General features: G+C 41.1%; 1 protein-coding gene across 2 annotated transcripts in view; it reads right to left on the bottom strand.

The window, feature by feature from the left end:
- capn1 (calpain 1) overlaps positions 1-10,348 on the bottom strand; it is a 31,773-nt gene extending 21,425 nt beyond the window's left edge. The window contains exons 1-3 of one of the 2 annotated variants that reach the window (XM_085397676.1): positions 10,192-10,348; positions 5,615-6,343; positions 818-887 (exon numbers count right to left, since the gene is read on the bottom strand). In XM_085397676.1, the coding sequence (XP_085253802.1) occupies positions 818-887; positions 5,615-5,872 (328 nt within the window). In that variant the 5' untranslated portion in view covers positions 5,873-6,343; positions 10,192-10,348. Of the gene's footprint in view, positions 1-817; positions 888-5,614; positions 6,344-8,369; positions 8,523-10,191 lie in introns of those variants that run through there. The other variant, XM_085397670.1, reaches the window with a different exon arrangement.
- Positions 10,349-11,707: the final 1,359 nt, after the last annotated feature.

Consider the following 11,707-nt stretch of genomic DNA (forward strand, 5'->3'; position numbering starts at 1 on the left):
TTTTGGCTGTGTTACTGACACACAACAGTGCTACACTTCTCTGCTGAAAGTTATACTCAAGATAAAAATAAAGTCATTGAGTTTTATATTTTCATACAAGTAACACGCAGGAGTTCCTAAACTTTTTTGTGTCCATAGACAGTAGGAAATATAGATGTAGGTGGAGCCTCCATTCTACATGGTTTTTGCATGCAGCTGCAAAAAGACCTCTATGGGGGGGAAAAAGGTTTTCTGATTTGAAGTCTGTAAAGCCTTTAAAAAGTGATTTCTTAGTCTTGTTTACACGAACACTGATCCTTTTCCACAGAGTAATGTATTATGTTTTCTGGTTCAGGATTTTGGAGGTTTTTGCGATACTTTTGGCAGTGCCTAAGATATCTACTGAAAGAAATGGAAGATGCCTTTGCTTACAGATATGACAAGGCATAAATTATAAATGTTATATAAAATAAAAAATATATATTTTTTAAAAACTAAAACTTTTCTTTTCCCCGAAAGAACTACCACAAGACCATATCTGGATTATCCCACTCTCTATATCAGATTTTTGCTGTGAAAGGTTCTGTGTCTCGCTGAAGTTCATGCTGTATGCGGAGTAGAGGGAAGCTTCACTTATTCATGACTTGCATCCAGCATCTCCCTAGATTTAGCACAGCAACTAACATCTATGCACTCAGTTACCTGTTTGTTTGTTCTTTTGGCAGTGTTCTCTTTTGCTTTCTGCCAGATTAAATCTCAGTTCTACCCCTCGGGTCTAATAGATGAATCATGCAGTAGTAACACTGAAACAGTTGGGAACACTCCCAATGGGACTTACCCAAAGCACCCTGACAGATGTCAGTGCGAGTAGCTCCATCTACGATGAACTCGGGCCGTTTGCAGAGCTCCTGTCGGTGCACACACACACACACACACACACACACACACACACACACACACACACATAAACACACAAATTAGCACTTCTTTGCCTTCAGACATACATTTTGCAAACATGTCGTCTTCCTCCCTTTCTTTTCTCATTTTCATCTCATTGAACCTGCTCTGGAAACCCAAACAATGATAGCAAGAATACCAATGGTACCCATTCCCTGATAGAAGAAACATTAAAAATTAATCATTAGAGATTTATGCAAGTAATCTGTCATTTAACACTGCATCTTTATCAGTCTTATCTCCAACTGATGATTAGTGTCAGACATGAACTGAAGCAACAATAACAGAGCTAATGAAGCAAGTCTACAAAGCTGCCCACTTTGATTCTATAATCTAAAGTTAAGTGTCTTTTTCAAGCTCCGTGGCTACCAGGAGCTTGAAACCCCTGACAGGAGTGCTTAAAGTCAGGAGTTAAAGTGGGATTTGGCAGCTGCAGGAAACCTAAACTCATGTGTAGCAGGGCAGCAATTCAGAATTGAGTGCTATGTCTCTGCGTATAATGTCTCTTGTGCAACCCACATCCTGCTCTGCAACAGTCCAACATAGTCAACGAACACAGCAAACTTCCCAGTTTATTTATGTACTTACTGTCTGTTACAAACTTTACTACACAGCAGATACATGCATTTATTTCTTCCCTGGGAAACACAGTCATTGTACTCTTAGCTGGCAGACAATCCAATGCCGCTCTCTCGTATCCGTCATGTGCGAATCGAGCTGGGCAATTGTCTGGTCTATCTTGTCAGATTGCTACTTTTAAACTGAAGCTTGGGACAATTAACCAGATCTTGCACGCACAAAACAAAACTTCTACTTTTCAACACGTGGGCTCCAAATAGTTTTTAAAACATGTAGTCTTTCAGTCAAGGTTTAGAAACAACTCTGGATTAGTGCAGGAGGAACACGCAACATTTCTGTCTGTGTGCTTGTTTCTTTGTCTGCCAACTCTTCAAACACTATCAGGAATTGAGCAACCAAACCTGGCACACGGGTACAGCTCAGGCTCCTGAAGATTCTTATCTCTATCACATATTATGAAATTATCACATAGCCTGGAAACCACTTAGCACAGGGCTGAATGAAGCGCCTTGAGGCAACTTTTGTTGTGATTCAATAAAATTGAATTTAATTGAATTAAAAATGACCTGTTTGTTTTTTTTAAATGCATCTACAACACAAGCAGCATTTCATTTAAATTTAGGGTTAACATCATAAACAGGCCAGACAATACTGTAGCACAGACATCTGCTAGTGTAATAAATACAAAATGCTCTATTCTACAGATGATCTGCTTGTTTATACCTTATTAAAATTCATGTATTCTTAGATCGACAGATGGAGTGAACTGTTTTAAGTTGCTTCCTGGGAGCAGCGGGTATCAAGGTGGCAGTTCATACACACAAAAGCTATTTTAGCTAATTATAGCTAGTAGACACAGTTAAAACAGCTTCTAATAAAGTAACTGATCAAGTAGAGTCTTTTTTTATTAGTTTAATACCAAATAATAAATTGAGTAAGAAGTTGTAAGAAGGTAGTTTTCTTTGGGATTAATGGAGCTAGCTTCAAGCACAATACTCTTAGTCATTGTAGCGAGCTAGGCAAGCAAATCCTAAAGTTGTCAAAGCTCTTTTCTGAAAAATCTCCCAGTCTAGTGTTTTTTGTTCACATTTGATTTGCACAACTTCCTGCTTCCTAAACCTTTTTGTACTCAGTGTGGTGAGCGTGAGAAACCCCATGAAGCTATAAAAACAAATATTTTGTGTCATGCTAAGCAAACATGCCAACTATTCAACACATGGCCTAACTCACTGAGGCATCCTGGGCATTTTTAAACACTCACACAAAGCCTTTTTTTTTTTTGGCGGGGGGGGCATCATGACCCTCTTAGTGTAAATATTACAGATCCTGTGGTGCAGGTGATGCATGCATTATGAAGTGCTATTTCTGGAAGGCTGAGACCTCAGAAAAGCATTAGATGCAACAAAGAAACAAAAAACATACACTCATGATAACGTGACGATCTGCATACTCAAAAGAAAGCCGAAATTATCACAAGGCAAAGCTTTTAAGACCACAGCTCGCTCTGTTACTGCAGAACTGACAACAGCAACTTGCCACAGTGTCTGCAAATAGAATAAAAAAGGAGAGCACACCGTGTTCAAGGCATGCTCACAAATACAATTCCACTTTCTTCTCTGGTGCTGCTTCTAGCTGCACAGACCACACTGGTGTATTTATAACAGAGTAAAAGGTGATGAGAGAAGAAAAGACGTGACATGGTAGACGATGTGATATAAGAGGCCCCTCATAAGACCTCAAGTCTGTGAGGAAAGCTTGCTTAAGTGTACCAGGTAATAAAAGACCTTAGAGGTGAGCTGTTATAGGTGGTGGTTGGAACTTCAGGGTTTGAGATGACCATATCTGGAATATGCCCTCTCTTTGACATCATGCAGAGTCCAGAGAAAATAATAATAATAACGAAATGTCTGAAACAAATCATTTACAGCAGTCTGAAGTCTGAGCTTTTGGCTCATATTCTGATATACAATGACTTTATTATTTTAAACTTTGCCCATAATAAACAGTCTTATCCGCCTATAACCCAGCAACTATATGACAGAAAGTAAATAAAATAAATAAGGTCCTTCTCTGCCCTGTTGGACGTGACCCACCACGTCCAGCAGGGCAGAGGAGGATTTGGACTTGAAGCAGTAACACCTCGGTGGCAACAGGCATCTGTAACCGAACATCGGAAAATGGTAGTGGAGGAGGTGCGTCGACAGGAGGAAACAGTAAGACATGCTAGAGCGGTAGCGCTGACCAAGCAGGATCGCTGGATGAACTGGGAGAGGAAACGCACATGGAGTGAAATCTGGGGAATGGAGTCTAATAGACTAAGTTTCATCATCTGAGCGACATACGATGTGCTACCTTCCCCAATAAATCTGGAGCTGTGGTTTGGAAAGGACCCATCTTGCCCCCTGTGTACAGTCCCAGCCACACTCAAGCACATCTTGGTTGGTTGTAGGACTAGCCTTACTCAGGGCAGATACACATGGAGACACAACCAGGTCCTCGGGTGTCTAGCCGAGAAAGTTGAGTGCAAAAGAAAATCCATCAACGCTCAACCTTTCACGAACCAAGAGGAGCGTCAGTTTTCATAAGCATTTGTCCGGGAGGGAGACAAGCCGAGGACGAGCCCCCCAACCCCGGACCTGGGACCGCTGGAGGTTGCCAGGGATTGGCAGATGCACATGGACTTGGATCAGAGGCTAATTTTTCCCGCAGAGATCATAACAACTACTCTGCGACCAGACCTCGTCCTTTGGTCTAACTCTCCAAAACGTGCTTACATCATTGAGCCGACGGTACCATGGGAGGACGCAATTGAGGAAGGATTCGAGCGTAAGAAGCTGCGGTGTGCCAACTTGGCAGCTGAGGCAGAGGACAGAGGCTGGAAGATCAAGGTGCGCCCGGTGGAAGTGGGGTGCAGAGGCTTTGTTGCCAGAACAACAGCGAATTGCTTAGATTGGGACTGCTGTCAAATGTTAGTGCTTGCCAGCTCTGCTTAAACACACCCACTGCAGGTGGTCATGGGACATGGTTTTTTTAGGCACTGGTGCACTAAATGTGTGCACAGTAACACGAGTTTTAGACTACAGGGCATGCCACAGCAGATAGCTCTTGTCAGATGGGTGCACATATTTAAAATACTATGGCTCAGGCTATGGTGCTGCAGTCATGTGCAGGACATCAAGATGTCCACTTGCTTGCTGTGAATTCTCCAGACAATTACCTACTCTACTGTTAGTGGCTCGTTCAGACATTACACATTGTTTACAAAGGAGCTGCTACTTTAAAAACCACCAAATACCTGAGTGAGGCATTTGTAGGCATGAGTCAGACATTTGCATTGTGATGCAGTGCAGCCAGATAAGACCTAATACAATTCAGGGGTGTGGTCTGCTACACTGTAGAAAAACAGCGCCACTAGGTTGCCAAAAGCATTAATTCGTCTGTCTTCACACCTATATGAATTCAAGTGACATCTTATTCTTAATACATATGGTTTAATATGTTGATGGTCCACTTTTTGCAGGTATAACATCTTCAGATCTTCCTAAAGGTGTTTTTTTTTTTCAGGTTGAGGTGCAGGCCAGTCTAGTTCTTCCACACCACACTCACTCATCCATGTCTTTATGGACATTGCTTTGTGCACTGGTGTGCAGTGATGTTGGAACAGGAAGTGGCCATCACCAACACTTCTTGCTATGTTAAAGCATTAAGCACACTGGCAGAGTTACTGTCATTCCCAAACGCTTGCTCTTTGTTATGATACCACGAACAATTGACTGTGGAATATTTAGTAGTGAGGAAATTTCATGTCTGGACTTGTTGCACAGGTGGAATCCTATCACAGTTCCTATGTCCAAGGAAGTGATTGGAAAACCTCCATTTAATTATTTAATGGGGTAGTGAATACTTTTAGCAACACAGTGTATTATAACTGTCTGACATTAAAATGATATTAACCTTCTAAAAAACACAGTAAATAAATCTGGAAACACCGTCTATAACTTTAAACATCTACAATAAATGATGTGAAAGGCTTCTATATTCCCCTTACCCACGCTTGGGCAAAAGACACAAAAACACGGCCACCGCCGCAATTTCTCACCGTGGGCCTCATCCAGCGCATGCCGCTGGTCTTTGCCGATCTGGGGCCGAGTTCGTTGAATCCCAAAGATGACGCTACAGCAGGAAACAGGCTGTCCTCAAACAATCTCCCACTTTGAAGGCACTGGGCTTTCAGAGAATCATAGTCCTGACCCAAGAACTTCACCGCATTGTGGTTCTGCCCCAGGCCCTCATCACGATCCCACTGGCTCCTCAGTTTGCAGGCTATGCCTGTGGCATAAATGGGCTGCTCTGCCATCTTGAGCTTGTGGAGTTAACGGAGAACAGTAGGACTGACAGCTGCTATCAATTTGATTCTCTTTGGAACCACAATAAGAAGTAAAGATGTGTCAATTATTAAAGACGCAACAGCAGCCTATTGAGCTTTTATAATCTAAAGCACTGTGCTGATGTAAACCTGATACACAGTGGTAATGGCTTCAAGGCTCAATCTTCAGTTAGAATAAAACATCAGTAGCTATGAAGATGCTATTAAACACTGATGAGGCTAGTCTGCTGCTTGGCTGTGGTGTATGTGGTTGCACTCTAGCTGGATGCTTTGATTGCAGTCACAAACGGAGAAGCTCAAAAATCCAAAGCTTGTCACAGTAGAGACGTCTTCCTCATTACAAAAGATCCAGATAACACCAGTCCCCGTCTGTTGTTCTTTTTTTGCCACGTTCACGCAGTGCAGGATCACACCCTGTCCTTATCACGGCAGCGGACAACCCTGCACAAAAACAAAGAAAGTGAGAAATTGAGCACAAAAGTGAAAAGGTTATCCAGTGAGATCCAAGATACAAGTTTGTACATACCAATACTATCTACGCGTACATCACAGAACAAAAGCTGAGGCTGTGCACACCCTCCATGTGCACAGACACTAAGAGTTTAAAAGACAAACGAGGCGTCCTTGTTTCTTTGCAGTCATCCATATATGTGCATTCTTAGAAAAGCCCGGCAAAGTTGGCACATCTGTGATACTTTTACTGTGGTGCACTGAATGTGTGCACAGTGTAAGTGAGAACTAAATTTAAAGTCAATGTTTAATCAGAAAAGCACATTAATAACAAAGCAGGGGTGTGTGTATTTTGATGCACAATAAAGGTTGCATGAGGCAAAGAACAAGCACAAGCTCTCTGTGAGACGCTTTAATTAAGCAGAGGCTGAGATGAAGAAGCATTTCTATCATTAGTGCCGGCGCAGACAGAACTGGAGCTTTGGACAGAGTTAGTCTCACTTTGTTGCTTTGAGTCTGCGTCTTTTCCAATAAACACAGAGTGGAAGGCGTTTATTTTTATCTTCTTTCAACTCTCTCAGCCTTTTTTTTTTTTTTTCACTCCCTCACCTCAGATATGCACATAAAGATACGCACTTCCTGTTTTCAGTCCACAGGTGTCCGTCACAGCAGAAACAGAAAAGAGAGTGGCTTTCACTGGCTTGTGTAGCAGTGGAGCCATGTAAGAGTTTCCTCCTCCTGCTAACAGAGAACCACACCCACAAAGATGGCCCATTTGACTGAGTGAAGAATGCTGCTGCTAAGAGAGCCAAAAACTGAGCATGCAGCTGTGACAGCAGGTTTCCCAGCTTGTTCAATTACACAACACTAAGACTTGTGTTTGCACATGTGCCTCTATTGCTGCTAGCATGATGAAACTACATTAGGGTCATTTGCATGAGTACTACACATTATTTCTGCTAATAGATCCCTAAAGCTACAGCTAGCAAAGCTGAAAGTGCTGCATAATGGCTGCCTGCACCACAACTATTATATTTCTTACCACGAGCATTACTACTCACACTAACAAAGGCACTTTTGCCACCACTGTAACAACTACTTCTGCTTCTTCCTGCATTCTTTATAAAGAGTTATTTAGCATCTGTACCACATATCAGTGTTAGCATCACTACAGTGTTTTTCTTTTTTACATAAAGGTATGTACTATTTAAATGTGGACACGAAAATATCTTCAGTGAAAAGGCTTCTAGAGTTACACTTGTTAAACTGCTTGTTAATGCATATATCTAATTAGCCAATCACATATATTCAGGTATTTAAACATGGTCAACACGACCTGCTGAAGATCAAACTGAGCATCAAAATGAGGAAGAAATGTGATTTAAGTGACCTTGAATGTGGCACAGTTGTTGTCAAACAGGCTGGTCTAAGTATTTCAGAAACTGCTAATCTGCTGTGGGGAAATCCCAGCAATCTCTACAGTTTACAGAGCATGAGCCAAAACGGAGTAAATTTTGGCGCGGGGCAGTTCTCTGGTGAAAGTCTTCTTGATGTCAGAAGTCAAAATGGAAATGTCAGACTGCTTTGAGGTGATGGGAAGCAAACAGTAACTCAAATAACAGCTTTTTAGAACCAAAGTAAACAGAAGAGTGTCTCTAAACACACAACACACACACAACAAGCAGATGGGCTACGTCAGTAGGACACTCCCGTGAGCTAAGTAGAAGAAATTGAGGCTACATTTCACACATGTTCTGCAGAATTGAACAATATAAATTTTTTTGGTCTAATGAGACTCAATTTTAGCAAAAACATTAGGATGGTGCGGTCAGCATACGGCATAAATACGAATACATGGATCCATCCTGCTGACCACTTCCATCCCTTTATGACATTAATAAAAATGTGCTTCACTGTTCTTCCCCTCACTGCAAAGTCCATCATGAAATCCTAACAAATGTCTGGTTAAAAATGCAGGTTTTCAGATTTATGTCAGGCCCATGTGTTTGTTTCTTACCTCTCCTCCAAACTGCACCTTCTAGTTTGATCCCAAGAACTGCCAAACCAGTCCAGACAGACTCTTCTGTACTACTTTTATAGTCAACCTCCAGCGAGGGATGTGCCAAATGTGGCAGGAAGGAGGAGTTACGCCTGATTTCAACATCTTTATTTTCCAACTGTTAACGTATGCCCATTGTCACTTGAATGACATGTTTGAGCACTCCTATAAATTCACTTAATACCTAATTAACTTTTCCTAGAACGGGAGGAGCTACTGGCTATAGGCAGAAGTGTGTCAGGTGACAGCTCTGTGAGGAAAAACGCCACTGCCCCTCACAAAACACACCCACTACCATGAAATGCTTGCAGACCACAAACAATTACTCATATGCTTTCAATATGCATGTCACTCTAAGTTGGTTCCATGACAAAACACCCATGACCCCATTACTTAAACCAACAACAAAGGATCATAACGTGTTCTGTTAAAACTTTAGTCGTGTGGTTTTTACCTCTGCTGGCTGCCATCGGGGCACATTTTACCCAACAACAGTTCAGTCGGACTCTAATGAATATTTTACTTCTCCTCACATGAGAAATACATGCAGCCTACATACCCTCACTCCATATCCCAACACAAATGCTTAGCCTTCCCCCCAGTCCGGGTGGCAGCACACAAGAATGCGCATGCATGTGTGTACTGTACTGTATCATCTAGCAATGCAACACTTAGTATAATGACAAGAAAACTGAGAATGTGCACTTTTATCCAACCCATAACCCGGCTCTTTTACTTATTTGTTTTGGCACATCAGCAGGATGTTTCCTTTAACATAGGGGTCGTGCAGCCATGGGTAGAAACACACACGACTGAAGCAGCAGGCATGCAAAGGCCGTGAAAACACTGCAATCATCAGCAATGTATGACTAATGCTTTTCTGCTGATGATTGTCTGAGTCCAGTTTCCTCCTCACAACTCGAGCTGATTAAATGGATGCTGATAGTAAGTAAGTGTTGCCTTTGGGAGGGTGGAGTCAAGAGTTTGTGGCATGAGTAAGCCTTCTGACCGCCTGTGGTGTATTTCTGCATGCAGGGGTTCATGTTGCAACACAGTTTACTGTGAGAAAAAATATCCAAAGTGTTTGGAGAAAATAGACCAACAGAGAGATCACACACACGCACGCACGCACGCACGCACTGTGACCGCTGCAGGGAACATGGTGACTACTGTGTTTTTTTCTCATCAGAGTCTGCAGAAGAACACAGCTTTTAGAAACACTGCGCTACATTTGGAGAATGCTCGTTGGAGCATGCGCCTCAGCTCACGCAGATTTAGCTCTTTATAAAACTTTAACTTGGACGCATGGCTCACACAGATAAGTAAGTCGCTTTTGTGATAGATAGGTGTGGTCCCTGGGAAAACATTGAAATTAAAGAACGAAACACAACCAGCAAAGCGAACAGCGGTTTGACGAGTTTCCTTTGGCTTCACTTCCATCAGACACAGTTAAAACCAATAATAATAATAATAATAATAATAATAATAATAATAACAATAATAATAAAGCGTAAGACAGCAAAAGCAAATTTTGCGGAATCAGCACATTAATGATTAATGATTGATGGTTATTATTCTCGTGAAATCTGGGACAGACTGCTGTTTCACTGTGGTTTGTTCCGGCATCACAAACTAACCTAAAAAATAACTCACAAACTTCCAGTTCTGCTCTTAAAAAAGAAGAAGTTCATGCCAGGAGGACAAACGCGATTGGCAAAGTGCAGCCCGACACTAAACTGCTGATGCAAAGTGATGTTGAAGGATGAAAACTCATATTTACCTTCAAATGCGTTTCCTCTGAAAAAAAAAAAATAGCTACACGGAAATTCAACATGCTCTGCGTTCCATGTTTAGTATGTACCCTTCTTGTACCCTCCCCTCTTTTCTATACAGAAGAAACGCCCTGCTGCCGCTGTGTACCCTTGTTTCAATGCGACTGCGCAGTGCCCACAGGTCATAAAACTACACTGAAAGGGAGGGATTCGTGCACTGTTCTGTCGTGTTGTGCTCTTTGTTTGCAGCAGATTTTACTTGATACTGTAGTTCATTATGGTACTGTGTGTTCACATGCAATAAGCTGCCCTTTAAAAGACAAAAATCCCTTTATATCGCTCTGTAAATACTTATCCTAACTAAAAAAAAAAACCCGCCACATTTACCAAGTGTTAGACTCTTTTTGAAGTTTAGTTACGTACAGTATTTCTATTTTATAACTATTTTTAAATTTCAGTAGACTTGTATGTTATGAATGTAAAAATAGAGAAGTTTTTTAATCTTCTAACGGCATCATTTACAGGATTTCAAGTCTAAGCAGCCAACAATGACATCTAGTGACTTCGGGTAGCAGCGCATCTAGAATAGAATCGGATAGAATAGCTTTTTTATTGTTACTGTTACAAGAACAATGAAAGGCAGTTTGGCATCTCTCCATGTGTGTGAAGTACACAATAGCCAAAGTATTTACACAACAAATTTACATTTACACAAGAAAGATATGTACAAGTTATACATACACCAGCAACACACACACACATACATACATATATGAATATATGAATATATACATATATGCATTCGTACGTACATACACACACATATTTCCACATACACGCTTACATCTATATCCATACACATACATGCCATCCAACTAGCAGGTGCATTGAGAGGTGCAGTGTGGTCAGTGATATTGCACGTTGAGTGTGTGTGTGTGTGTGGGGGGGGGGGGGGGGGGGGGTGCTGTTGGAACTATGCTAAATAAGGTTTTAATAAACAGAAATACGATTTATAAATAAGGTGTAATGTCCATGAGCGTTATTTCTATGAAATAGACAGAAAGAACAAATAGTAAAAAAATAAAAAAAAACAATTAAATTAATAATAATAATAATAATAATAATAATAATAATAATAATAATAATAATAACATGTAGATAATAAACAGAATTTAGGGTGTAATGATCGCACAGAAATGTGTAAATGATCACAGTCTATGGGGGGGAGGGGGGGGATTGGGGCCACAGATTAGCGTCTGTTTGTGTGGGATTGTATTAGTCTGTATCTTTTTACCTGATGGCTAAAGTTCAAGCTGAGGGTGACTAGGCTGTGTGTGCATTGTCTGAAATGATGACGGATTATGAGATCACACAAATGTATTGACTACAGTTGAAGAATATGATTTTTGCCCCTCTTTATGTTTTCTCTTATTAGGAATTTATATTTTGAAAGCACGTGTTCTGACTGATTATTGGGGTAAGTGTGCATTGAATTAAAAGAAAAAATCTCTCTTCATACTTCAC

Source organism: Rhamphochromis longiceps, linkage group LG3 (assembly GCF_057381845.1).
Source record: "Rhamphochromis longiceps isolate RC_006_pf linkage group LG3, R_longiceps_female_GT1.1, whole genome shotgun sequence".
NCBI lineage: Eukaryota > Metazoa > Chordata > Actinopteri > Cichliformes > Cichlidae > Rhamphochromis > Rhamphochromis longiceps.